We start from the raw sequence: 24,861 nt of genomic DNA on the forward strand, positions 1-24,861 counted from the left end.
TGGACACAAACTTTTTGAGTGTTAATCTTGTTATCCTCTTTTTTCTTCTGAGGTTTGATCTCACTGAGAGGAAATCTGTTTAAACGGGTGGATGCCTTCACAGCGATGCTGTCCTGACTATAGCATGGTGCAGAACGCTCCACAAATACAAGGTGAGCTGGCTTCCATATACAGCACCAATGGGGCGGCACCAAGACTTATTGGCACATGATTATTAGTCATATTATCAGGTTGTATTAATCAGCATGCATACCCCAGGCAGTGTTGAGCTTTCTCTCTAGAGTCCATTATACTGGAAGCATGTGTTCTTCGTTCAACTTTGCCCACATTAGAATAAAACCAGCTCTGCGGTGGCTTTTAGAGCCTCTTGTCCTGAGGCCATGTTACCGCTGTGCTTTCTTCAGACGTGTGCTCACAAGCGGGCAAACTTTGAGAACAAACACAAGGACACATTCACACACATACAACTCTAATGGAGAACAAGTAGTTGTTTGTCATTTTTTAAGGATCATGGATTATATTATTTTTCCGTATGGAGGAGACCAGAGGCTTTTTGTCACATTTTTTGCTCCAGTGAACATTTTTAGGACTGGGTTCATTTTTGAAGGCTTTTTCTTTGTAGGCACATGCTTTAAAGTCTTGGATGTACAGAAAACCTATTAAACGTGACCAACATGCCTATGTAAAAGATTACAGTAACGTATAGATACCGAGGATATAGAGACAACTTTCAAAGGTGACAACTAGCCCCGCTGTTCCCACTGTTCCTTAAATGTACTCTAAAGGACATTTCAATTTTTTGAGAACAGGCTGTGAGGAGAAAAGAGAGCTTATGGTGTAGAATATCTTAGGGGTGAGTGAAGGGACATAAAGTCACTACATCTCAGTATAAGCGATAAAGACCGGTACAGTACATGCTTTTTTCACTCGTGATCTAAATTTAGCATTTCTTCCACTCTACTTGCTTTTCATTTGCTGGGTGCATAACAGGATGCCTTGAAAGCGCACGAGATACCACAGACTAGTGAGGGGGCACAATGCAAATGTCCTCATCCAACATCAAAGGGGACTGATGGATCTCTTTGTATCTGACTGGAAGTTAAACTCAGAAAACACTGAATAATAGGTTTTAAATGCTGTATGTTTAGGTTCAGTTTCGTTATTTTAATTGAGTCATTACATGTCCAGTTCAGTATCGGTTTCAATGCGGTTGACATGATATTGATATTCTTTCACATATGGCTGACCGTTTCAGATGTTTTGCTGAGCTATGGAAAACCAATCCCCAGAGAAGTCTTAAATTCTATAACTTCTCGTTTTCTTTTCCAGATAAGCACAGGGTAAATCAATATGTGATATCTCTTCCCATCCGGTTGCAAACCTCCCGTTCTTATCGTCTCCTGTTCTCCGGCAAAGTTAAGTCCAACTGCTTTTGTCAAAATACCAATTCATTTTTATGCAATGAATTCTGCATTCCCAGGCATCTTGTTTCACCAAGGACAGCGATTGCAATCAAATATGATGGACATGATAAAAATAGAACTGACATCTTATGTTACAACAGCAGGCAGTCAAAGTGGAATATGAACACCAGAATGACATCGAGTCACACAACTCGACAGCAGCGTGAGAATTATATTATAAACAGTAGATGTGCACTTTGCCCATACAACGCACGGTCTAACTGTGGCATTATGGGATTGATTTCTCCAAATAGCACGATCAAATAGCACGAGTGACCAAATATATATCAGATTCAGGACAGAAAACAAGGCTAGAAAGGTAAGAAAAGGCAACTTGATCCACATTATTTTATACAAAGTGATTTTCAAATAAAATAAGACAATACATTTTAGTGGAAGAAAACTAGACTAAAACTGAAAACGTATCTTAATAGTCCCAAAGATTGCTCTTTCATAGCTTGGGAGAAAGTTCTCAACTTGGTCTGAAATTGCTTTAAAGCAATGAAAATAGAAATAAATTACAAAATAATTGTATGTTGTAAAATGCATGTATTGTATTGCTAAAATAATCAGGATTTGGGTCAATTTGATGAGAACTGTTCGAGTTCATGCTTAAATCTTCAATAATGTTGACTTTTGCAGGCAACAAATCTGAGATTAGTTGACACTGTTGAGATCCTTTCTGAAATTGAGACGTTTGTGTGATTTTTTGGTCTTTCTTTTAGAAGAAACCTATTATACAACACTACAAGGTGATTTAGGTTATGAGCTGACATTCTAACTTTTCCTTTTATTTTCCCATTATGCTGAAAACAAACTTCATTGAGAAATATATTTTTTAAACTGCTTAAAGAACGCAAATATTAAATGTCAACACATCTAGAAACTTTGCTATTTCATCAAATATAATCAAGGCATTGTGCACTGATACTCCAGTGAGCTCACACACACACAAAGCACTCCCCTCCTCACGGGACAGGCTTTTAGTGCTCTTGTCTCATGCAGTATTTAATTGACCTCATACAGGAAGCCCAGTGGTTCCAAATGCACCCCTTCCCCCAGCTCAAAAGAAACACCATGAACGCCTGCAAGAATGCCAACAGCTTCACTGGCATTAATCATGTGCCAAAAAAGAGAAATCTATACATATTTCATTAAAACTGCATGATAACAGTTTCTGCTTCATTTCAAATAAAACAAAGTTGAAACCACAGCAGGGTCAACATAATTGCCTCAATAAGTAACAGAACAACTTAATCCTATATAGAATCAACTGAACAGGAAGCAAGTAAGTTTATGTTCTGCTTCTACACATTTCATAGTCAATCATTTTTTTAGATCTGGACTGTCAACCTTTACAAAATTCATAACTTGGAAATGGTGAAATATTGACTAAACATTCTGTCAATTGAAATTCTTCCAAACTGAAAAAGATTAGAGAAGCAACTGTACTTACTCAGTTGGTGTTGTGGAGAAAGTGCACAATCTCACAGCTAGCTGGTCATGGTGTGCTTCATCTCAGGGCAGAAGTGAAGTGTTCTGTAGACACAGACTTGAGATCTCTCTCCCTATCTCTCCCTCCCCCTGCACATTAGACAGAATCTCATATTCCCACTGTCTTATTTCTTTCCCAGCTCCCTCCACTCTCTCTCCCTCTCTCTCCCTTGCGCACACACTCTCTCTCTCTCTCTTTCTCTCTCTCCCGCTCTCTATCTCACAGATACAAACTCACTCCTTATGCCTCAGTGTCTTTTCAGTTTCCTCACTTGTCTTAAAGGATCACAATGTGACAACAATCCCTTTACGATGCTGATATAAATCAAAAGGAGATTCATGACTGTTTTTGCTGAAATCTGGCCCCTATATTGGGTAAAGTGCACTTTGACTGAATAAATTCAGCATAACCTTAGTTGTGCAACCGACTTAACAATAGTAATTGTCACAAAGCATAATGCAACTCATTTTAACCTGCTACAATGAAACCTTGAACGTCTAAGAACAGGAACCTAATGGGGTTCAGAAAAAAGACAATTTGAAGAAAAATGTAAAAAGAATTGTTTCTTTGAATCCCTACTCGTGGTCCTTTCCTGATCCTGCCCCCGTCTCTATCCCTCATTGCTTCCTGTCCTCTCTAATGTACTATGTAAAGAGTAAAATACAGCAAAACAAATTATATATATATCGTTATATGCTTGTTTTGCCTTTAATGCTTCGAAAGATCAATCCACTTTGAATTAACAACTAAGTGTTCTGTATATTCCAATACATTTACAGGTGAAAAGTTTGTTTTAGTGACAGTTCTGTGCTTTGGGAGAGAATGTTGAGTGCCCAGTTGTCTCTTTTTTCTGTTTTCATGTCAGATATGTGGACATGTCCCATGTGTGATTTATTCTGGAGAGACAGGGCTGTCTGTCTGACATAAAAGTTCAGTTTGAAAGAAGATACCTGATCAGCCAACTGCTTGAAAGCATTTCAACTACACAAATACTCCTCCCTCATCTTTTAAATACACACAACACACGTGTAACATAAACACCTACAGAACACAACATGAATTTAGCCAACGTGGTGTCATATTATATTTTAGAGTAAAACATAATGGAATTTAATCTTTTATTCACCATAGGCTTAGTGAAGACCTGAAAAGAATGTTGTAAATGTTTTTCTTTTTCCTTTACTTGTTTTCATTATTAGCCCGAGTGACTCCATATACAAACATCAAAGTAGGAAAATTGGTTTCCCATCAGAAAGTCGCTTACAAATCAAGTTTCATTTAAAACGTTGTGTCGATTAAAAAAATACATTAGCTACAGTAAACATTGTGAGTGTATCATACCAAGAAAATCAAAATAACTATCGATAAATATTTTAGGATTGAACAGCCTGTTTTAGACAAACTCTGCTGCATGCATCATATTAGTAATAGTAATAATAAAACAATAATAACATAATAGGAGATAAAATGTATAAAGATATCATAGAAGTAGCTGAAAGCAGGTGGTAGATCTCATATAACTTTTAATTTTCACTGTCCACTTGGATCTGAGATCCATAATATATGAGGACATGTTGCCCAGAACAGTCAGGCATGCCGAGCAGAGGAAGGGACCCATCAATTTGAGTTCCATATGAGTGGTACATGTGAATAAAACATGAATAGAGGCTTAAAATCCACAATGTTATCAGAGCATAGATGGAAAAAGAGAGAGCGGGAGAGAAAGACAAAATTTCGGGCAGGATCTTGGCAGCTCTATGAGCTCATTCAGTCCTTGTGTCTGTCAGTTAGTCCCTTGGACTTGCTCACCGAGTTGAACGGCACACCATGCATTATGTATGAAACATCTATTCTCTTTTAAACTTTTTTAATTATGAGGGCTGTGAAATTTTCTTCATTTTCTTCCATCTTGATGATTAAAAAAGAACATTAAAAATACAATGATGTCATTGGGGCACAATGTTGTTTGGTCACCAGATATCTTCTTCTGTTTGTTTGTCATGCAGGTTTGTAATAACATGAAGGTGAATAAATATATGCGATGAAGTTAATTTAGAGTTTGAATAATACTTGACCAAACTAATGGTAGATTGAGGTAGAAACTTGGATGGATGGATAGAACTTTGGAGATAAAGGCTACACACGTGTTAAATTAAACCACAATGTGCCTTTTGTGTTCATTTATTTTATATAAATCAAATAGTTAATTATTATTATTTTGGTATTGGTATTTAAAGAAAACCCACCGTGCAGCTTTACAGCATTTATAGAGATCACATATGAGACAGACATGCTGCTTCCGCCTTTGATGCCCAAAATGCTGTCAAGGTAGACTGATCACTGGGTTTGGAGACACAGTCATGGTACTGCATCGCTGGCATAGTGAAAGCACTCTCTTTCCGATTAGATGCCTCGGTTAACTGCATTTTTAATGTTACAGGTTTGAATCAGTCTATAGTCCTTATCATTGACAGCATACACAATAAACGGATGGGAGGAACGATTGGATTACCCAATTTCTGATAAATAATGCATTAGCAATCTTAGAGCTGTATATCCATCATTCATGTAAGTGTTGTCCTGCATTTATTTGTGAAAAGCAAGAGAAACAATTTGTCAACATCAAAATGTGTGTCCATATTGTATTAGATGCTTACAAATGTTAGTGACTGTGCTTATTTTTTCCACACCACGTTTTTATTTGTTTCAATTGATATAAAAAGACAATTCTTACATGTTTGTTTAAGGAACATGGTGCCAAGTACTTTAAACAAGAATCAAAGAATCATTTCAAACCGCTGCAATGTTGTACATGTCACGCAAGCTACCCCAAACAAAGCAAGGGATTAGTCTCTTCTTTCAATATTATTTTTGAGGTCGGGACAGAAAGAATCAGTGTTGCAAAGCTGCTCTCAATTTTCACCAATGTGGCACTTTGGTAGAGAAAAGGACTTGCAGTGCCATCGGTTTTAGATTGAACTATTGACTTCTGAAGCAGGTTGTATCAATGTCAAAAAGACAATAGGCTTACGCTGACACACACACACACACACACACACTCCTCACATACGCACAGTGTGTGTCACTATAAATAAATAATCAATTATTTATTTATTTATGAAACTAATGTATGAAATCAAATAGTATGTTTTTTGATACACAACAAGGTAAAATGTTGTCATTGGTGCCCTCTGGTGAAAAAACTAAGCATGTGTAATTAATATAATTTTTTGAATAAAAAGCACATATTGTAATTAATTTGCCTATTACTGTGGTTTGTTTCGTTTCATTCTGCACTATGGAACTTTGAGGATTCATGAATCCACTATGAGGATTCATGAATTAATTCATCAAAATGTTCTTATAGATTACGGTGAAAGCTGTTGTCTCAGTATTACAGTGAATTGAAATTAAAGGATTGCCCAATCTCATGACAACAGTTCTAGTTTTTCCAGTACAAACACTAGATGGCAGCAGTAGGCAACAACATATTTTGTGAAACTTTTATCTTATTAATGTTCCTTAAAGGGGTCATATGGCATGAATACGTGTTTTTTCTGTGTCTTTGGTGTGTTATAAGTTGCCCATGCATGTAATAGACACGTAAAATTGCTATATTAAAGTGTCGGAACAAAAGATCCCTTCTATCTAAAATGCTCACTCACTTGCCTTAAACACCTTGTGTAACCACAACCCCACAGTTGGTGGTATGATTTGACTAAGACCGCCCAAATGTATACGCAAGTAAGGTGGGCGTAACTGTCAGTACAATTTCTTTGGAACCTGATGTTCCAAATATGGTAAGAGGCGTTACATTTCCGTCACACGATTGCAATATTCGACCAATCACAACCCGCTGTTTAACTGACCAATCATAGCACACCACACTTTTCAGAGCCATGAGCTTTGTAAAAAAAAATTGCATATCAGAGAGGCGAGTTATGAATATGTATGTGAAAAATACAGCATTTTTGAACATTAAATCGTGTATACACATTGCATCACATATAAAACAAACGATAAAATTAGTTTCAGCTGTGTCATATCACCACTTTAAAGTGTTATATAAATTATAAAGTAGAACTTTGTTTTTGTTTACTTCCTATGCGTTTTAAATAATTTGTAATCATGAAGTAGCTTTGGAAAATTTTCCCCTCAGAAAAGAATTATATATTATAGATACTTTAAACACTTCTTCTACAATAAACTGCGTAACACCAAAATCAATAACAGTAAAAGTATTACATAATATTATTGGCTGTAAAGTGAGTGTGCCAATTTGCCACATTTATCATCTACACCAGATTGCAACACAAGCATACACGTACACACATGGACACTTAAATAAACCACCATTCTATTTTAACAACAAGAGGAAGCAATTTAAAGTTATAAACTTGTTAGAAAGAAGTCAGGACTGTCTGGTAACTGTTTGGTCACCTAGATCCAATTGGGTTCATTATTTTTTATCCATAAGGAACAATAACGTCTATTTTAAAACATGATGGTGACGGAGATCCTCACATTTTATTACATTTTTGGAAAGATGGATTCACTGTTAAGAGATAAACATTCACTTTAATAACTGCACAAATGGTCTTGAAGAGAGAAGAAACCAGACAAATTAAATGCCGTCTAGCAGTAGCCTATGTTGAGATTGCTGGGATGAAAGAAGCGCAAATTCCCAAAGCTTTGAACAAGACTGTTTTGAAGCCAGCAAGGATATTGGATTGCAATGGGTGGATCCTGTTGAAGGAGAAGTGCAGTTTTGACTCTGACCCTTAATTTCTTTCTTTGCTTGGGGTTGTTGAGGGTTTAAGGCAGGAAATGAAAGCTCCTCAGACCAAAGTGCAGAATCTTCGGTCAGGTCAGATAAAAGGGTGGAGAAGGCAACCCCTTATTTTGAGGGAAGAGTCAGGCAAAGGGGGGGGCAGGGAGATATGGCACAGGTTGTTATATAATGAGGATGTTATAAACAATTAAAACGGAATAAACTTTATGTACTTGTAAACTTGAAGAACACAGTCAGGTCCCGCTATAACTCAAAGTTCAATAGCTTCCACTTGTTAGTAAAAGTAGGATGAGTAAAAGTAGTTTATTTATAAGTGTGCGTGTGGGTGCTCGTGCGAACTGTTTATGGAAATTTGAATACTGTACAGAATGATTGTAGATGATGATTCAGGCATATAGACGTGTCGGTTAGATGACAAACTACGTGCCAAGTTGGCACGCTATCTTTAGTGTCAGATTTTATGTTGGCCAATAATATTATGCAATATTACTGCTATTGATTTTGGTGGTAAGAACTTTACAATTATAGTTAGCTGTGTGTAAAGTTGAAAGAAATCTTATATTTAAAGTGTTATAGTGTGGAAAAGTATTAACAAACCATCAAACGGATTTTAATACTGCATTGTTGTGCTGTTTTCATTACATGCATTTTCATTACAAGTTCATCCATTGTTTAAAGGGGCAGTGCACCCATAAATGAAAATTATGTCATCATTTACTTAACCTCATACACTAAACATGTATGCCTCTCTTCTACAGAACACGGAAGAAGACTTTTTTGAAGAATGTTGGTAACCGAACAACGGCAGTGGGCCGACTTTGACTCTACAGACACAAAACTAAGTCAACGGGTACAGCCATTGCACATTTACAAACATTCTTCAAAATATCTCTTTTGTTCTATGTTTTGGTTAACTACAATGCTTTGAATCAAATGTAAAAGTTAAGTTCTATCCTGAGTTTGCATTATGAATTCAAGGTCATCACTGCAATTCATAAGCCATTCCATCCGTTCATACATTATTTTGAGAGCTTGTTTTAAATATACATCGTAACAGTATCATAAAACAAAAGTGGGATTTGAGCAGAGAATGCGATAGGCTACATACCCAGAAATGCAAAATAGACGAAAAGTGACCAAACTACACTCAAAGGTTACGTGTTCTGTACGCAGAACAAATAAAGCTTTATTTGCATAGTGGGGGCACCAACCAGTCACGCACACACATTGTTTTTATCAACTCGGGATCCTCAAGCCAGCAGAACAGCAAAACGGGAGGAAAAACCTCGTCCTTCAAAAGTAAGTTTGTAATGTATTCTGATGAAAACCACGTGCACGCAGCACAGATCCAATAAAAGCCACAAGAGACGATGCGCGAAACGTTTTCGTATTCTCTGCGTGTTGCGTATATTGTACCGCTCCGACACGCGCACACGCGCACGCGCACGCTCCTGCGCCTCTAGGGGGATCCCGACTTCGGTGAATAGTAGAAGCGCGTGAAGGGAGCATGTAGACGAACGTGATTGTGTCGCCCAGCGTGCGCGAGAATCTAACCATCGCACGGACAACGTACGCTTTCACTCTGCGGATTTGTCATTGAAGCACATTGCGCTGCGGATTCATGGGGGTTTGGGTGAGTGCTGGTTGCCCTACGGATGTGCTTTGGCGTACTCTGTGTGCCTGTTTCGCAGTGTGTTAGCATCAGCATAGGAGCCCTCAGTCAACATGTTACAGTCGCACGCGTCGTTTAAAAACGCGCCGACGATGAGGGCGAACTGACAGTAGACGAAATGCTTGAAAATGGGATTCGTTGCTGCGGTTAACGTCTTTACGATTTGATGTGGTGAGCTCACATTAAATCGCTAGAAACCAGCCACATTCTCCACATTTAGTTACGGTGTTACTTGTTACGGTTGGCACTGCGTTAAGGTCTTCAAACACACCATTGCACTAGATGGGTCTTCTTATGTAATTGAAATGTAAACAGTTTTTTTCACGAGGCACACAAAGTAGTACATAGCGTGGCTTGTTTCTTTATCACTGTGAGTTATTTCATGTATTTTGTGTCCCGTGTGAAGTGTCAAATGGCTCTTTGGAGTTATGACCACCTGTCATGAGGTATTACGTCGGATTTTATTGCTTTATTGCTGTAAAGTTAAAGGTTTCAGGTTGTCATCGCTTCTCTTATATTTTCTCACGTCAGAACCAACATCCGAATCTCGGTGGCGAGTTAAATTGGAAGGTCAAGCCGCAGTGTGGGGTCCACAGAGGGAAACATCCACTCAACTTTCCCTTAACTTTGTTTAGATTGCTCTGTTTGATCTGTAATCCCGTGTGTTCATGCTGTTGTAGGGTTAAAAATAACAGGAATTGCTGTCACAAACCCCTCTTTCTTCCCAAAAGGCACCATTTGCCCTTTTAAAGATCACAGGGGTGGTGAGATGGTGACGAAGTTTAACATCTTGCAGCTTATTTCATTCAAAGGCAGTTCAAACTGCTTGAAGTTAAATGTCCCCCACAAGATAAAACGTAGTGACTCATCCGAGCGCGTTTAGGAAGCATGGACAATTGAATCTGAATTACAGAGCGTTGTGATGGCACACAGGCAGTAAGCCCTTTGTTGCCAAACAGCAAGCTTAAAACAGGCCTGTGTTTACATTCAGGGAAAATCTTCTCGTCTTAAAATGCACTCTTTTTGTGGTTTGCTCTTTGAACGTCAAAGTCTTGTCCTTTGCACAGTTGGCTTAGCCTGCGTCTTTTCAAACATTTGTACTGCGATCTTGTGCATACACACATGGATTTACCGTGGGATCCAACGCTATTATTTTAATATATATATCTATAGAAATAAGCAAAGGAATAGTTCCCCATGACTTTTATATTACATTTACATTACATTTAGCAGACGCTTTTATCCAAAGCGACTTACATTGCTTTATCCTATACATTTTACATAGGTATTTGCAATCCCCTGGAATCGAACCCAACCTTGCGTTGTTAACGCAATGCTCTTACCACTGAGCTACAGGAAAGCTTATATCTTCTGCAGAGTGCAAAAAAAGATATTTTGACGAATGTTGGTATGTGAAAAACGAAAGAAAAAACCTTCGTTTGTGTTGTGTAGAAAAATGAATGTCATACAGGACAGGAGGATTAGTAAATAATGAAAGAGTCCGTATAATAGCGCGGGACCTCTTGGATGCTGGTTAGAAATTCCTCTTTGGTATTAGTTGTATTTTCTAGATAAACATACTTAGAATTTTTTTTCAGTTCATGCAGTTTAAACAGTTTGACTTTTTTACAAATACATAAGGTATAATTTCTGTTATGCCACAGACGGATAAATAAACAAGGATCCATCACAGCTGAAATAGATTTACTGATTTCACACATTGATAGGTTAAAAACACTTTCAATAACTCATTTTAGAATGAGTCTAGGAGGGAAGTTCTCGAGAAGTAAGGTATCATGGGTTATATTTTTGCGTACTCCCATTCCCTTAAAATAGAAAGGAAACGATTTATCAATAGAAATAATCTCAATATCAATTGAATGTAACAGATAAAGTAAAACACATAACCAAAAGCATTGGCAGATAACCAGTATGTTAAAGGTATAGATCACCTACAAATAATCATTTATTCATCCCCTCGTCTTTCAGAACTTGTGTAGGATTTTTACTTGTGTAAAAAACAAAAGATGATATTTTGAGAAATTTCGCCCTTTTGTGTTCATACAGTGGAAGTCAGTGGGGACCAATTATGTTTGGTACTTACTTCAAAATATCTTCTTTTGTGTTCAGCAAAAGAAACAATGTCATACAGGTTTGGAATGACATGAAAGTTAGTAAATGATGAAAGAATTTTCATTGTTGTGTGAAGTATCCCATAAAATGTATATTGTGCATCCCTAGGAAACAGACGAAGTTTCACGAAACTAGAAAAATACCAGGAAACATGTAGGTTGATAAAAGGTATAACTGGATTGCGCTGTAAGTCACTTCGGGTAGAAGCATCTGCCAAGTGCGTAGACGAATTATACTTCTTAATGTCAGCAGACAAGTTCAGCAGTTAGTTAAAGTTACTTGTGACATGGTGTCTGATTACTTCGAGTCATGCGTTTATTTCTTGCTCAAACAAGCTCTGTTTTTGTTGAACCAACAGACTCCGCTGGCTGAGAGATGCAGAGATCTCGGCAGTGCACGACGAGTTTCTAATATCCCTGTGTTTGTGTGGCTGTCCCGGAACTCGGAGACAAACCCTGTATGTGTTCAGAAGACCGCCGGTAATACACTAGAGTAAATGCAGTGCCTTGTAAAACAAAGCAGTGCCACACAAAGAGGAAGCCACACAGGTAAGCTGACCTCCCTGAACCGCTCGGCAACAATAACACTGTAAATACTGTAAAGAACACTGTAAAGAACAGTTTAGACACACCTGACTGAATGTTGTTTCTTAGGATGGCAGCCCCTATACCTCTGTTTGTCATTTTATAGTTTTGATAAATTTGCTGTTATTTTTCATAATGCTAATTGTGACTATATTATTAATTTATTTATTTCAGTTGATTTATGAATTATCAATTTATTACATTATTGTTTATAAATGTATTATATTATTTTTTTACTAATTTAGGATATTATTAATTTATTTCAATTGATTAATTAATTATTACATCACATAAAATGTATTAACATTTATTAAATAATTATTATGCATTAATTTATAATATAAATATAATTAATATGACTAATTTAGGATATTATTATTTATTTAAACTCATTCAGTAATTATTTATTAATGGATTATAATGTCGTTTATGAATGTATTGTTATTTATTTCTTTATTTACTGTTAATTATAAAAAAGATCACACTTTTGAATGATAGTTTAAAAAAGTTGTTTGGTATAATTGTATACAGATGTATAATATATAATGTTCTACTTATTCACTTTTCATTTTCTTTTAGAATGTCTTGGGTCAACGGCTTTAAAGCTACAAGAGTGGACAACCACAAGACAGCATGGGGTGAGCGTAACGGCAGGAAGTCGAGGCGTAAGAGGGACTCGTCCCTCTGCAACCCGCGCTACATGAGCTGCCTTCGGGATCCTGAAGCCATGGACTCCCCGTCGCCAAACTACTCCCGTGCAGCGGGGGGCACCAATAGCAGCAACTTCAGCACACGGTGCGTCTGGCAGGAAGACCACTATGGCAGGAAGGGTGATGTAGGTCTGAGAGCCGTCGACCTAGCTTTTGAAGATACTGTGACGGGGCAAACAAAAGATGGCGAGAACCAAGATGATGGTGGGGAAGAGAGGAAGGGTCCGCAGAGGTGTGTTTTGGCCTGCTTTTTGCGGTTGGCTCGTGTTTTTCAGTCCAAGAAGTTTAAGTCGACCAAACTTGAACGATTGTATCAGCGATACTTCTTCAGGCTCAACCAGAGCTCTCTCACGATGCTGATGGGAATGCTGGTTGTAGTTTGTGGAGTCATGCTGGTTTTCCATTGCGTCCAAGGTCCACCTGATGTGCCATACACCTCTGTGCTCTCTGTAGCCATGGGCCTCTTCTTAGTGTTGACGGTGGTGTGTAACAGAAATGGCTTCCATCAGGACTACATGTGGATTGTTAGTTATCTGGTGATGGTGGTGTTAATGGTGGTGCAGGTGTTTGGCGTGTGGATGGTGGCTCCCCGCAGCGCCTCTGAAGGGATCTGGTGGACAATGTTCTTCATCTACATCATCTACACGCTGTTGCCGGTGAGAATGAGAGCGGCGGTGATTACAGGGGTCGTGCTCTCCACCATTCATATTATTATGGCATGGAGACTGAACCTCAACGACGAATTCCTCTGGAAACAGGTATGTGTGTGTTCATTCCAGACATTGTTGTACTATGACATAAAACGTTCCTATGCATTAACCGTTTCAGTTGTATGTGGCTACAAATAAAGGCACAACATATTGCAATTTTGTAACTTGCATTTGTAAAGTCGCTCACAAGAAAACTATAATGTGAAGTTTTAGTACTGGTTAAATTGGTAAAAAAAGGAATAGTGGACAGGGATACAGGGAAACAATATTGTTGGGATCACTTTCAGATTGATTGTTTTCATAGCTGATGAATTCTAAGACAAACAGCCCTTTAAAATCTATCAAAATTGTAAGTCTTGCACATTAATACTGCATGCCTTGAATAAATGGTAAAAAGCGTTATTATTGTCCATCGGTGTGGGCACTAATACAGTTTTTTAAAAACAGTAGTTTTTTTTAGTTTTCATTCTTGGTGTGAACAAACTCTAACTCACTTTTGTAGGTCGCTTTGGATGCAATCCTCATCTCCTTTTTGCCCTCATCTTTGTTTTGCTATAAGGGCAATTCCAGCGTAATGGATGTGGCATTTCCAGTCAAAACTTGAAATATAAATTCTCAGAAAATGTATTTTAACCAATATATTAAATCATATGTTTATATTTAACTCAACCACTGATGATAGAGTCCAGACATCTCAAAAAATATTGGTGAATGCTTGAGTTTCCTATTTTAAAAAATGGAATTTTGGAAAACAAGGACGCACATTTTTGAGAGGCAATATACGTGTAAGATTTTTGTCAATTAAAATGTGCAAACCAGAAGCTATAATATCCAAGAAATGGAGAAGAGATGTTTTCTTTATAAAACATATATAGTTACTATATATATACACACTTTTTGTGATTATTTATGAGGAATATGGACTGTTATGGATGTGACAATTTACCCGACTATGGTAAACTATGCTTTAAAACACAAAATTTGGGGTTTTTAAACCACCAAATATCAGCATCTGACCTATCAGTATGGAGAAAACATTTGGAATTTTCGATTTTTTTTTCATCTTAAAGCTGATGTTCGCAATTGCCCTATACTGTTCTGGTAACATGCAAATTGTATACAGTGCTTTTAAATTCTACGCAGAAGCTGAAACGCATTGTCTCCAATGCAATATCTCCCGTGCCTGTCAGCCTCGTCCTTGTGATCTAGTCCTGACATTGTCCAGGTTAATGCTGGTTCAGTGCGCTGTTGTGTGTTTGCTTCTTAGGCAGCTGGGCGTTTGGCTCTGTACTTGCCTCTCGACACGATAGTAATGGATTGGGATAATGGCTACTGATTGACTTGGGCCATACCCTGGAGCATGTACTTGTATATTCTCGTCATAGACATTCGGGATAGGTTCCAGTCCTGTGGACAATCAATGCAGTCCATTGGTCATGTCGGTGGCTGATTAGTGCTGTTTAGAAATGCTCTCTGAAATGCAAGGTGCAAGCAAGGTATGCTGTCCATGTTTGCGTCTTGAGACTTTTATTCTTGACCGTATCAAGTGGTGGTCTCAGGTTAAGAAAGTCTGAGGTCGAGAACTGGTTTGCTGTTGAATAGTGACTCAACAGTTGGAAAACAAAAACTAAACATTATCCTGCAACAGACACAGAGCGCTTGAATGGCCGGGCTGTATGACCAAAGTATTATTTCATGGTTACGTTATATCAATTTATTATCGTTTGGTCATGTTTATCTTTATCAGTTGATATTTCTGCTGTCTCACACCACAAAGTAGTGTTCCGCCTTACTGTAATATAATGAAGTGTTGTGTGCTGTCAGTGTCATCCCAAACCAGACAGTTTACAGATATATCCGTATTTGTTTGTGTGCCCCAGAGAACAGCATTTTTTCACCAGCATGTGGGCAAACTGCTTAATCTGATAAATGCCGCGGTTCCTAAGGAACCTAATCTACTGCTGGCTCTTTCTCTTTAAAGGGATACTTCACCCAAAAAGGAAAATTCGGTCCATTTGCATTACCTTCAAGTTGTTCCAAATAGTGTTGTCAAAAATATTGATATTTCGATACGTATCGATGCAGAAAAATCTAAACAGATACCGATACCAGGTGCGCGTTCCCGCTCAGCACGTGAACGCGGTGACAACAGAGCCCCGCATATTCTCATAGATTTGAATTGTTGTTGCCAGTCCATAGTCTCAGTAACACATCTGCTGCTTGGTGCACCCTCGTTCACATTTCCCATGTTTACCATAGCGCTCCATGTATGTGCACTGATCAATAATTTCATCCACTTGTTTCATTTGCACTGGTTAAACGTTGTCAATGTTAGAAAGATGGCCGGTCCAGAATCTCCTCAACTCATTTAGCAGACTCTTTTTGGATAAAAGCGTCTGCAAAATGACTAAATGCAGTTCTCATGTTAAACGCACGCGTTTCTGTCTTTGTGTGCTGATGAGTGTTTTCATCCACTCGTCTCATTCGTTCCGGTTAAGTTGATGTTTGAAATGATGCTGGGGCGGGTAAAGTCTCTGCAACAGTTCTTGCGTGTGATACACGTGTGCACTTCCGTGTTTACCATAACGCTCTATGTATGTGCGCTGATGAATGATTTCATCCAGTCGTCTCATTCGCTCCTGTTAAACGTTGTTAAAGATCTAAAGGTGGCTATTGCGAGTCTCTGCAACAGTTTTTACGTTTAAAGTTTGCGTTTCTGTTTATATGCATGTTGATCAATGATTATATGTGAATAAAAGCCTAATCTTTTTTATCATATAAATCTAGGCTATTAAAATTAATGAGCATTGAATGAGCAATACATTTGTTCAAGTATTTATTAAAGTCTTTAATCTCTTTTTTAATCTCTCAACTATTTATTTAAGATCTGGTCCATTTAATACTTACAAATACAACTTTGATTTTAAATAGCAAATGTATTCGTAAAGTTTACATTAGATTAACAATTAACAAAGAATGTTAACATATACCTCATTGTGTAGTCTTGTTCAATTTAACTTTAAATAAAAAAAAAAATAATAGGGCCTTATTGTCGTGACAGTTTTTTCCTGTGGTATGGAAAATGCTATCGAATATCAATATTTTTTTAGGTATTGAATCGAAGTCTATCCTACAGACACAGAGCGCTTCAATGGGTTTGGCTGTATGACCACAGTATTATTTCCTGGTTATGTTATAAATGATAACTCATGTGTTTTATATCAATTTAATAACGTTTGGTCACGTGGATCTTTATCAGTTGATATTTCTGCTGTCTCACACCACAAAGTAGTGTTCAGCCTTACTGTAAAATAATGAAGTCTTGTGTGCTGTCAGTGTCATCCCAAACCAGACAGTGTACAGATATATCCGTATTTGTTTGTGTGCCACAGAGAACAGCATTTTTTCACCAGCATGTGGGCAAACTGCTTAATCTGATAAATGCCGCTGTTCCTAAGGAACCCAATCTACTGCTGGCTCTTTCTCTTTAAAGGGATACTTCACCCAAAAAGGAAAATTCTGTCCATTTACTCACCTTCGAGTTGTCCCAAATCTGTGTCAATTTCTTTGTTCTGATGAACACAGAGAAAGATATTAGGAAGAATGCAGACAGATTTTTCCCCACATTAAGTCCCATAGTAGGAAAAATGACTTCTGTTGAACACAAAATACATTTTGAAGGATGAGGACAGAAAACAGTTCCTTGGCACTTTTGACTACCATTGTATTTTTCCCTACTATGGTAGTCAATGGGGGGGCAAAATCTGTCTGGCTTTAAGCATTCTTCAGAAAATATCTTTCACCGTGTTCATCAGAGCAAATAAATGTATTCAGTTTCGGAACTACTCGAAGGCGAGTAAATGATGACGGAATTTTAATTTTTGGGTGAAGTATCAATTTAACGCTCTTTCACTCCCCCACCATCCCTTCTCTCTCAACCCCTGCTCTTCTTCTCACTGTGCTGTTTGAGTGTTCCTCTGAAATGGCCAGCAGTGCAGAGCAGATAGAGCAGGTCAGTGGGCGATCAGCAGGGGCACAATAGCTCTCTTTGTGAAGATACACACTGATGGGATGGTGCTGGGTGGAATGTGGTGACAGGAATGACCGGGGAACGACAGTATGAAATGGCACCCGGGTGACACGCAGGGCTGAAAAAAGACTTTTCTGTTTCTCTCGCTCTCTTGTAGTCACGACAGGGTCCATGAGATGATCTGTAGTATTATACTGGTGTGATTCCCCCTGTATGGGTGACAAGCTGTCTAAAGCACTGTTCTTTTTCTACTAAGGCTAAGGGAGGGGGGCGTTTATTGATTTTGCTCTGTAGACTGAGTAGTTGACATAAAATACTTGAAATATTGTTAACCAATAACCATATAGCTATGTAGCCATTGTTTTGGCAAGTCCCACGTTGGCAAGTCCTTCTAATGTTTATTTTTAGTGAACACATTAAAGGACAGTCTGTTTACTGTCCCATGATGCAGGTTTTTATAATGTTGTTGGAAGGGTGACACCCATTATGTTCGCTTGCACATTCTGACCGCAGGCTATGACAGCACCTGTTCTGTAGTGTATGATCCAGCATTGTCCCATGGGGTTAAACTAGTCTTACAAAGACACCAGCAAATTAGATACAGAACATAAGTATAACACCTTTTCCGAACATGTTATTTTTAGCTTGAGACCTGGTTCCACAGTTGCTAAATTAACCAATGAACTGCCGAATACACAGTTAGTGAATATGAAAGTGAGACTTTATTGATCCTGAAATGGATTAAAGGTCCAATGTGTAATTTTTAGGAGGATCTGAGAGAAATGCAGAAAATATATTCAGAGGTGTATAAAGACCTTACACAATGAAGCGTGTGTTTTTATTAACTTAGAATGTGCTAATTCTATTTAAATACAGTGCATGTCCCTTTGGAATTGGCCATGTTGTTTCCAGCCATGGCTCATCTGTATGGGTAGGTGGGGCAGTGCCCCTCCAAAATATTCCTCTACTGAAATATAGAACTGTATATAAACTGAATCTAGAAAGATTGTTATCTCAAAAACACCCGATTCGCATCATTCGCATCTCCTGCTGCATGTCCGCGTCTATAGGCGTCACTGCATTGATTTTGTATGTAATTAACTTGCGCAAAATGCTTAATTCGCGCTTGGTGTGAACCTCCTCTTAGTCCTGTGTCAGCCACCGTAGTTCTTCGAAAGGAAGGGGTGGAGAGAGCAGTTGGTTTCAGTCCGCGAACTCACCGCTACATGCCGCTTGTTTCTATGCCCAGATGTCAGTATAAAACAGTCTCTCCAGGTTTTTGGGGATTATTGGCACTAATGAGAACTTTATACTATGTGGAATTGTACTGAAAGTTTCACAGAAGCGGAAATCAACATTTGTCAGCATCTACTCAATAATTTAAGAGTTACATTTTGGCTTGATGCCCATAGCATGTGCAGTATCTAGCTAAGGGGGAAAATTCTATTCTTTGGATCACAGAACAGAGATGTTTTGATGGCCATTTTACTCCAGAAAAAAAGATGCACCTCAGTATTTAAGTCTCAAATCTTCTGAGTGGTTCAAAATTCATTTTAAGTGCTTAGATAAATGTCAACCAGTAGAGCTCTTTAAGCTATAATACTCAGTGTTGGGTGTAACTAGTTACTAAGTAATTAGTTACTGTAATTTAATTACTTTTCCCTTGAAAAAGTAAAGTAAGGGATTACTCATATGTTTTCTGTAATTTAAATACAGTTACTTTTGATGTAATTAAACTAAATACTTTGTGAAATATATCCGTGTGCAATAGCGTAATTGACTTCAAAATTCAAAGTCTTACTTTAAAATCTGTGCTTTAATGTATAATTCTCACATTTGTAATACTTTGGTCAGTTAATAATATTATTTGAATGAATTCAATACGCCCATTCATGTATATTCTTGAATCACGGTTGATGTAGGATATAGAAAGTAATTAGTAATGAGTAACTAAATACTTTTTGGACAGAGTAATTTGGACAGTAATCTAATTACACTATTGAATATGTAATGAGTAACTAGTAATTAATTACTTTTTCAGAGTTACTTACCCAACAATGATAATACTGAAGTCAGAGCTAACAAACGTGCATTTAAAAATGGTAACGCAAAGAGCTGTTTTGCTTGCTGTGCTATCAGAATTTACTTCGCCCGGAGCAATGTGACCACCACGCCTGACTGATCAGCTCAGAAGGTGATTTAAATTAGGATTAATGATAAGCGGAATATTGCACTCAACACAAGTGCTCTGATAGGTAATAATAGCACGGCTAATAATAACTTTTCAAGCAAAGATCACATTAAGGCCTCTAATAGCAGACTCTGTGGTTTGCTAATGAATCCGCCTTTTCCCTTCAAAGCAAATACAAGATGTTCGCTCTGCTGTGATATAGTAGGATTCTGTTAATGGTAACAAGCAGTAAATATGGTGGCACAAGAGATGTGGAGTTTTTTTACTTACCGTCACCTAGTTTATTTCTACATTGTTCTTCATTTTTTGGAAAGGAAGAGCTAAACACACTAGAGAACATTATGGGCAGTCATAACATTTTACTGAAGGTACTGTAGTTCACTTCACCCAAACAGTTATTTTAAACTTTGTTATTCTCAACAGCAATAGCTCATTAGGTTTTCCATGTCAAGCCTGATATGGTCCTTAAAAAGAAGATTGTGTAAATTTTGATTGGTTTCTTATAGGACTGCATGTTAAATCGAAAAAAAATACACCACAAACGATTTGTCGGTTGTCTGCTTTTTTTTATTGTGCAGCTCATCAGTAAAGTAAGATTAAATGCTGTTGCATCTGAAAGCCAGAGGGCGCTCTCATGCACAAACTCCAAATATGCCCCGCCGGATTACAATCAATCATGGGCACCATATTGAAGGGTCATTCCAAGATTAAAGTGCTCATAACTGGCCACTTCAAAAGGCCCTTCAGACCCTATGAGCTCCCATGATTCTTTGCGCAGAGTCTTTGCATGGTAACAGCGCCACCTTATGGGCACGGGATGATTACGCAGAAGGCCACTTAAAGAAACCGTTGTTCGGTCAACTACACCCTTGGTAAACACTTGTCAGGTCAATGCTCTAGCTCCGCGTTCACTACACAGAACAGTTGCGGAGACCAGAAGAAGTTAGACATGTAGCGCTCCCTTTATGCAGATTTGTCTAACTTATATCAGACATTGATAATAAATAAATCGCTCAAAAAAAATTTTTTTTAATGTTTGTTTTCCCTATTTTTAATACCAGTATCGGTATCGGCCCGATACCAAGCTCATGTACTCGTAGTGACACACCGATACCAATGACCGATACCTAACTCGGCTAACAAAATATTCATATATTGTTTATATATGTATTCTGCTTGTTTTGCGTGACTGTGTGTGAAAGAGTGGTGTGGTTGCGTGTACTGAACCTGAACGCATTGTCCTTGTGCAGCTTTCAGAGCCAGCGTTTCACTGCACGAGGACACGAACACATAAACAAACACCGTTTGCGACGATCCGTCAAAATAAAAGTCTGATTGACTTTGGGATATCATAATCGATCTAGACAGGCCGATTTATGCAATACTTATTGTTAATCGCAATTTATCGTGCAGCTAGTTTCTTCAAAAAGTTATCGCCTTTAGAAGAATTACAGTGTGTTCTTTTAAATATCAGTGTTTCTTCAAAAATGAAAACATATGAGACAGTTGTTAAAATAAAGGAGTATGGTGCTGTAAAATGCATGTAGATTGTTTAGGTAGGATAATCTAGATACATGTGTATGAGTTCATATTGAAATCTGTAATAATATTGATTTTGGATTGCAGACTTGGCAAGTCCGAGATCTTTTTGTGATCTTTTCGCAGGAGAAATATCTGAGACTCAAGAGTTATGCAAGTTACAATTTGCTCTTCATTTAATCTTATTGATGTCAACAAGGAATAGGGGAAATCTCATCTATGATTTTTCTCTATTATGGGTTGTTGTGTGAGCTGCTTTTATGCTGTTTTTGCTACACATTTGCAATTTATTTAAAGTGCTTGGAAAAGAACTACATTATTTATATTATTTTTGTTGTCCTGGACAGAGAAAGTCAGAGAGGTTTAAAACAACATGAGGGTAAGGTGAAATAATGATGGAATTTTTCTTCGACTGAAGTTTTCTTAACTCTTTGTAATTGTTGTTCTTGTATGTTATCAGGTTCATTTTCACACTATTTCAACATATGTTGATCTAATCATCTCGGCTTATTCAACTATTGATGTACTGTGTCTTCGTATTGTTTTCTTACCGTCTTCTTGTTCATCTTAAACTATTGATCTCCACTGTTCGCCGTCTCTGCCTTGTACCTTTGTACCTCCGGGTGTTTTTTCTCACTCGGATCTCAGCGTGTTTTTCTTTGATGTTCTGTGATATTTCAAGTATGTGGTCACCTCTGTGTTTTGCTGTGCATTGTCCTCTTAAACGTCCAATTGGATTTACGAGGATTTACGTGGCATTGCATCTGATTCATTTTCTTAAATTTGAAGCTCAATCTCCGTGACCGTTGAGAGCTCAGAATTTGTAATTCCAAAACTGGGATTACGTCACAATTGTGTCATTTCTGTTTTGAATTATTTATTTTCAGCGTGATGTTTGCTGTTCAGCTTAATTTTTGTTGAGCGGTACTTGGTGTCATTTTGCCCTATTCATCATAATGATAAAAATTCCTGACCGTGTGCTTTAAAATCTCTCAGGAACACGTCGGTTCCCTGTGAGAACTTTCTCTTTCGCCTTTTTTTTCTGTGTTTATGTAAACAATACATTATGTCCAGAGTAGACCAGTGAGGAGGAGGCGGTCACGTGCCCATCACGTGCATCTCTGTGCTTTACTGACCTTGTGTGCTTGTGACAGACAGGCTCCGCGTAGTCCTGGAGCACATTAGGACAGTACCCAGAATAGAAATTAGAGGAACACGTTTATTTTATGGAAGTGGTAGAACTTTATTGATTCATCCACGCTTATCTCTTAAAGAGACAGTTCACACACTAGTCAAAATACGGAGATTATTTACACACCCTCATGTCATTCCAAACCGGCATGCTGGTATTTTTTCCATGGAGCGCAAGCATAAAGTGTGAATATTTGGTACTCAGTTTTTGCCAAACAAGATTTTTTTAGCGAGCAAATAGCATCATAAATGTCATTCACTTGAATCACACGGTGTGCCAAGTCTTCTAAAAGCCATAACTTTGTAAAAAACTACAAAATTGAAGATGTCTTTAAAAGAACAGTTCACCCAAAAATACCCAATGTTTGACTGACTTTCTTCTGCGCACAAAATAAGGCATTTTGAGGAATGTCCATACAATTGAAGTCAATGGGGGAATGTTGTTCGGTACCAATGTTCTTAAGAATATATGTTGTGTTCTGCTGAAGAAAATCATAGAGGTATTGAATGATGTGAGAAAATGATCAAATAATTTTAATTTGGTGGGTGAACTATGCCACTTCCATTGAAGCTTGCTGTTGCAAATATAGGGTGTGAATGAAAACAACATTAGGTCTCGCATTTGTAGTAATTGAACGCAACATTCCTGTTCGAATTCTGGATGTGTGCCACAAACTTCAGTGGAAAAATGATTTAATGGAATTGCCCTTAAGTTATATGGAGTTCTTTTATGATAATTTCATATGGATTTTTACGGAGCTTGAAAGCCTCTTATCGCTATGAACTGTTGTATGACTAGAGTTGCGCAAGAAAAAAAACGGCATATGTAAACAATGACAGATTTTTATTTTTTGGAAAGCTTTTCTTTTAACCGTCACTAAAAACAACTTGAGTCCAGTCTCACGCACCGACGCTTATTGGGTCAATGCTAATTCGTCATTTTGTTTGGATCAATAATATGTTTTCCACTGGTTTTATGTTTGTAATCATTTGTATCCAGCTCTCATATGACCTGTGCCTGAAGGTATCAAGCCTATTATACTGTTGCTGAATGTGTCTAATTCACAGCTGTTTGTTTGGATATTACCACAGATGGGATGCTCATTGTGCTATTACAGGGAAATTCATCTTTCGCTCTGCTGTGGGCGTATTTTTGAACTTTAGAATCAGATGACTGACTCGCCGGTCTGTTTGTAAATGAGTTTTTTCTTCAGGCTGTCGTGGTAACTTATCAGGGGCTGGGGGCCTCAAACTGTTATGAATGATAACGAAATAAACCTTCTCTTTGTAGAAAACAGGAAGTTAGAGGGAGATGAAAACAGGCGACTGTGATTCTAAATGACCTTCAGTGAGGGCTTCATGTTTCTAGCTAATTTGTGGAGCAAACCTCATAACTTTCATTTGCCCCTTCAAATGCTTTGTCAAGTTTTTACGAGTGGACTTTCAATCCTTATAAACGAAAATGTATTTGCCATAAATCATAGCTTAAAGTGCTGTAGTGAGCAAGTTTGTAGTGCTCGCTTCTGACTTTGTTCTGGACGAGAGCTCAGTCGATATGACCAGTTCAAATATTTTTACAGGTTTTGTTTTACCAGAAATCATCTTTGTTAGGCAGACCGCAGACCACCCTTAAAACCTGGAAGGTTTCGGTCATGCCGAGTATAAACCAGCTATTAACACAGCATTCGATTAAACGTGGCGATTAAGTGCTGACTATAGCCCTCAAAGGACCTTTAACTAAATCCTGTCGTCTATGTAAATATGTGTATGTATAACGTTACGTTTCTGGGCTGAGCTCCTGCGCGAGTGGGGCTTCGTCCCTCTTATGTAACTGGCCTGTGAAACCAAGCTTTTATTCAACAGTGACTTCCCAGAAACCAATTGTTTTCCCTACTTATCTATTCATTTTAAAGATCGGTCTCTGCTTTTTCATCTTTATACATTCTTAAGCATTCTTCCTGCTTGAATGTCTTTTGATATAGTTTGTTTTCTCAATGCAATGACTCCTGAGATCATACAGAAGTACAGTACAGTTTCGGTGTATGGGTATTGTTTTGCATTTTGACCCTCTCCCCATTAAACCTTTATTAGTTCATATGAATGTGGGTTCACATTGAATAAGCTGAATTTTGATGGTGTGTTTAGCTGTTTGAGGGGAATAATTCAAAACTGATTCCAATTATTGGATCCATTTTGGTTCAGTTAATGGAATGTGTATTGGTGAAACAGCTGATGTAATGCTTGACTGATATTTTCAGCAGCCACTTAACCTCATGGAAAATAGCCATCTACGAAAACCAAGTGTATGACATTTCATTTGAAACATGTTGAGGAATTTTGAGCGCTTCTAT

The 24,861-nt window shown here is 37.9% G+C and overlaps 1 protein-coding gene across 2 annotated transcripts in view; it reads left to right on the forward strand.

Annotated features, from left to right (window-relative positions):
- Window positions 1-8,958: 8,958 nt before the first annotated feature.
- adcy6b (adenylate cyclase 6b) overlaps window positions 8,959-24,861 on the forward strand; it is a 32,672-nt gene continuing 16,769 nt past the window's right edge. Inside the window, exons 1-3 of one of the 2 annotated variants that reach the window (XM_056733047.1) lie at window positions 8,959-9,049; window positions 11,914-12,103; window positions 12,719-13,607. In XM_056733047.1, the coding sequence (XP_056589025.1) occupies window positions 12,720-13,607 (888 nt within the window). In that variant the 5' untranslated portion in view covers window positions 8,959-9,049; window positions 11,914-12,103; window position 12,719. Of the gene's footprint in view, window positions 9,050-9,226; window positions 9,384-11,913; window positions 12,104-12,718; window positions 13,608-24,861 lie in introns of those variants that run through there. The other variant, XM_056733046.1, reaches the window with a different exon arrangement.

Source organism: Triplophysa dalaica, chromosome 20 (genome assembly GCF_015846415.1).
Source record: "Triplophysa dalaica isolate WHDGS20190420 chromosome 20, ASM1584641v1, whole genome shotgun sequence".
Lineage (NCBI taxonomy): Eukaryota > Metazoa > Chordata > Actinopteri > Cypriniformes > Nemacheilidae > Triplophysa > Triplophysa dalaica.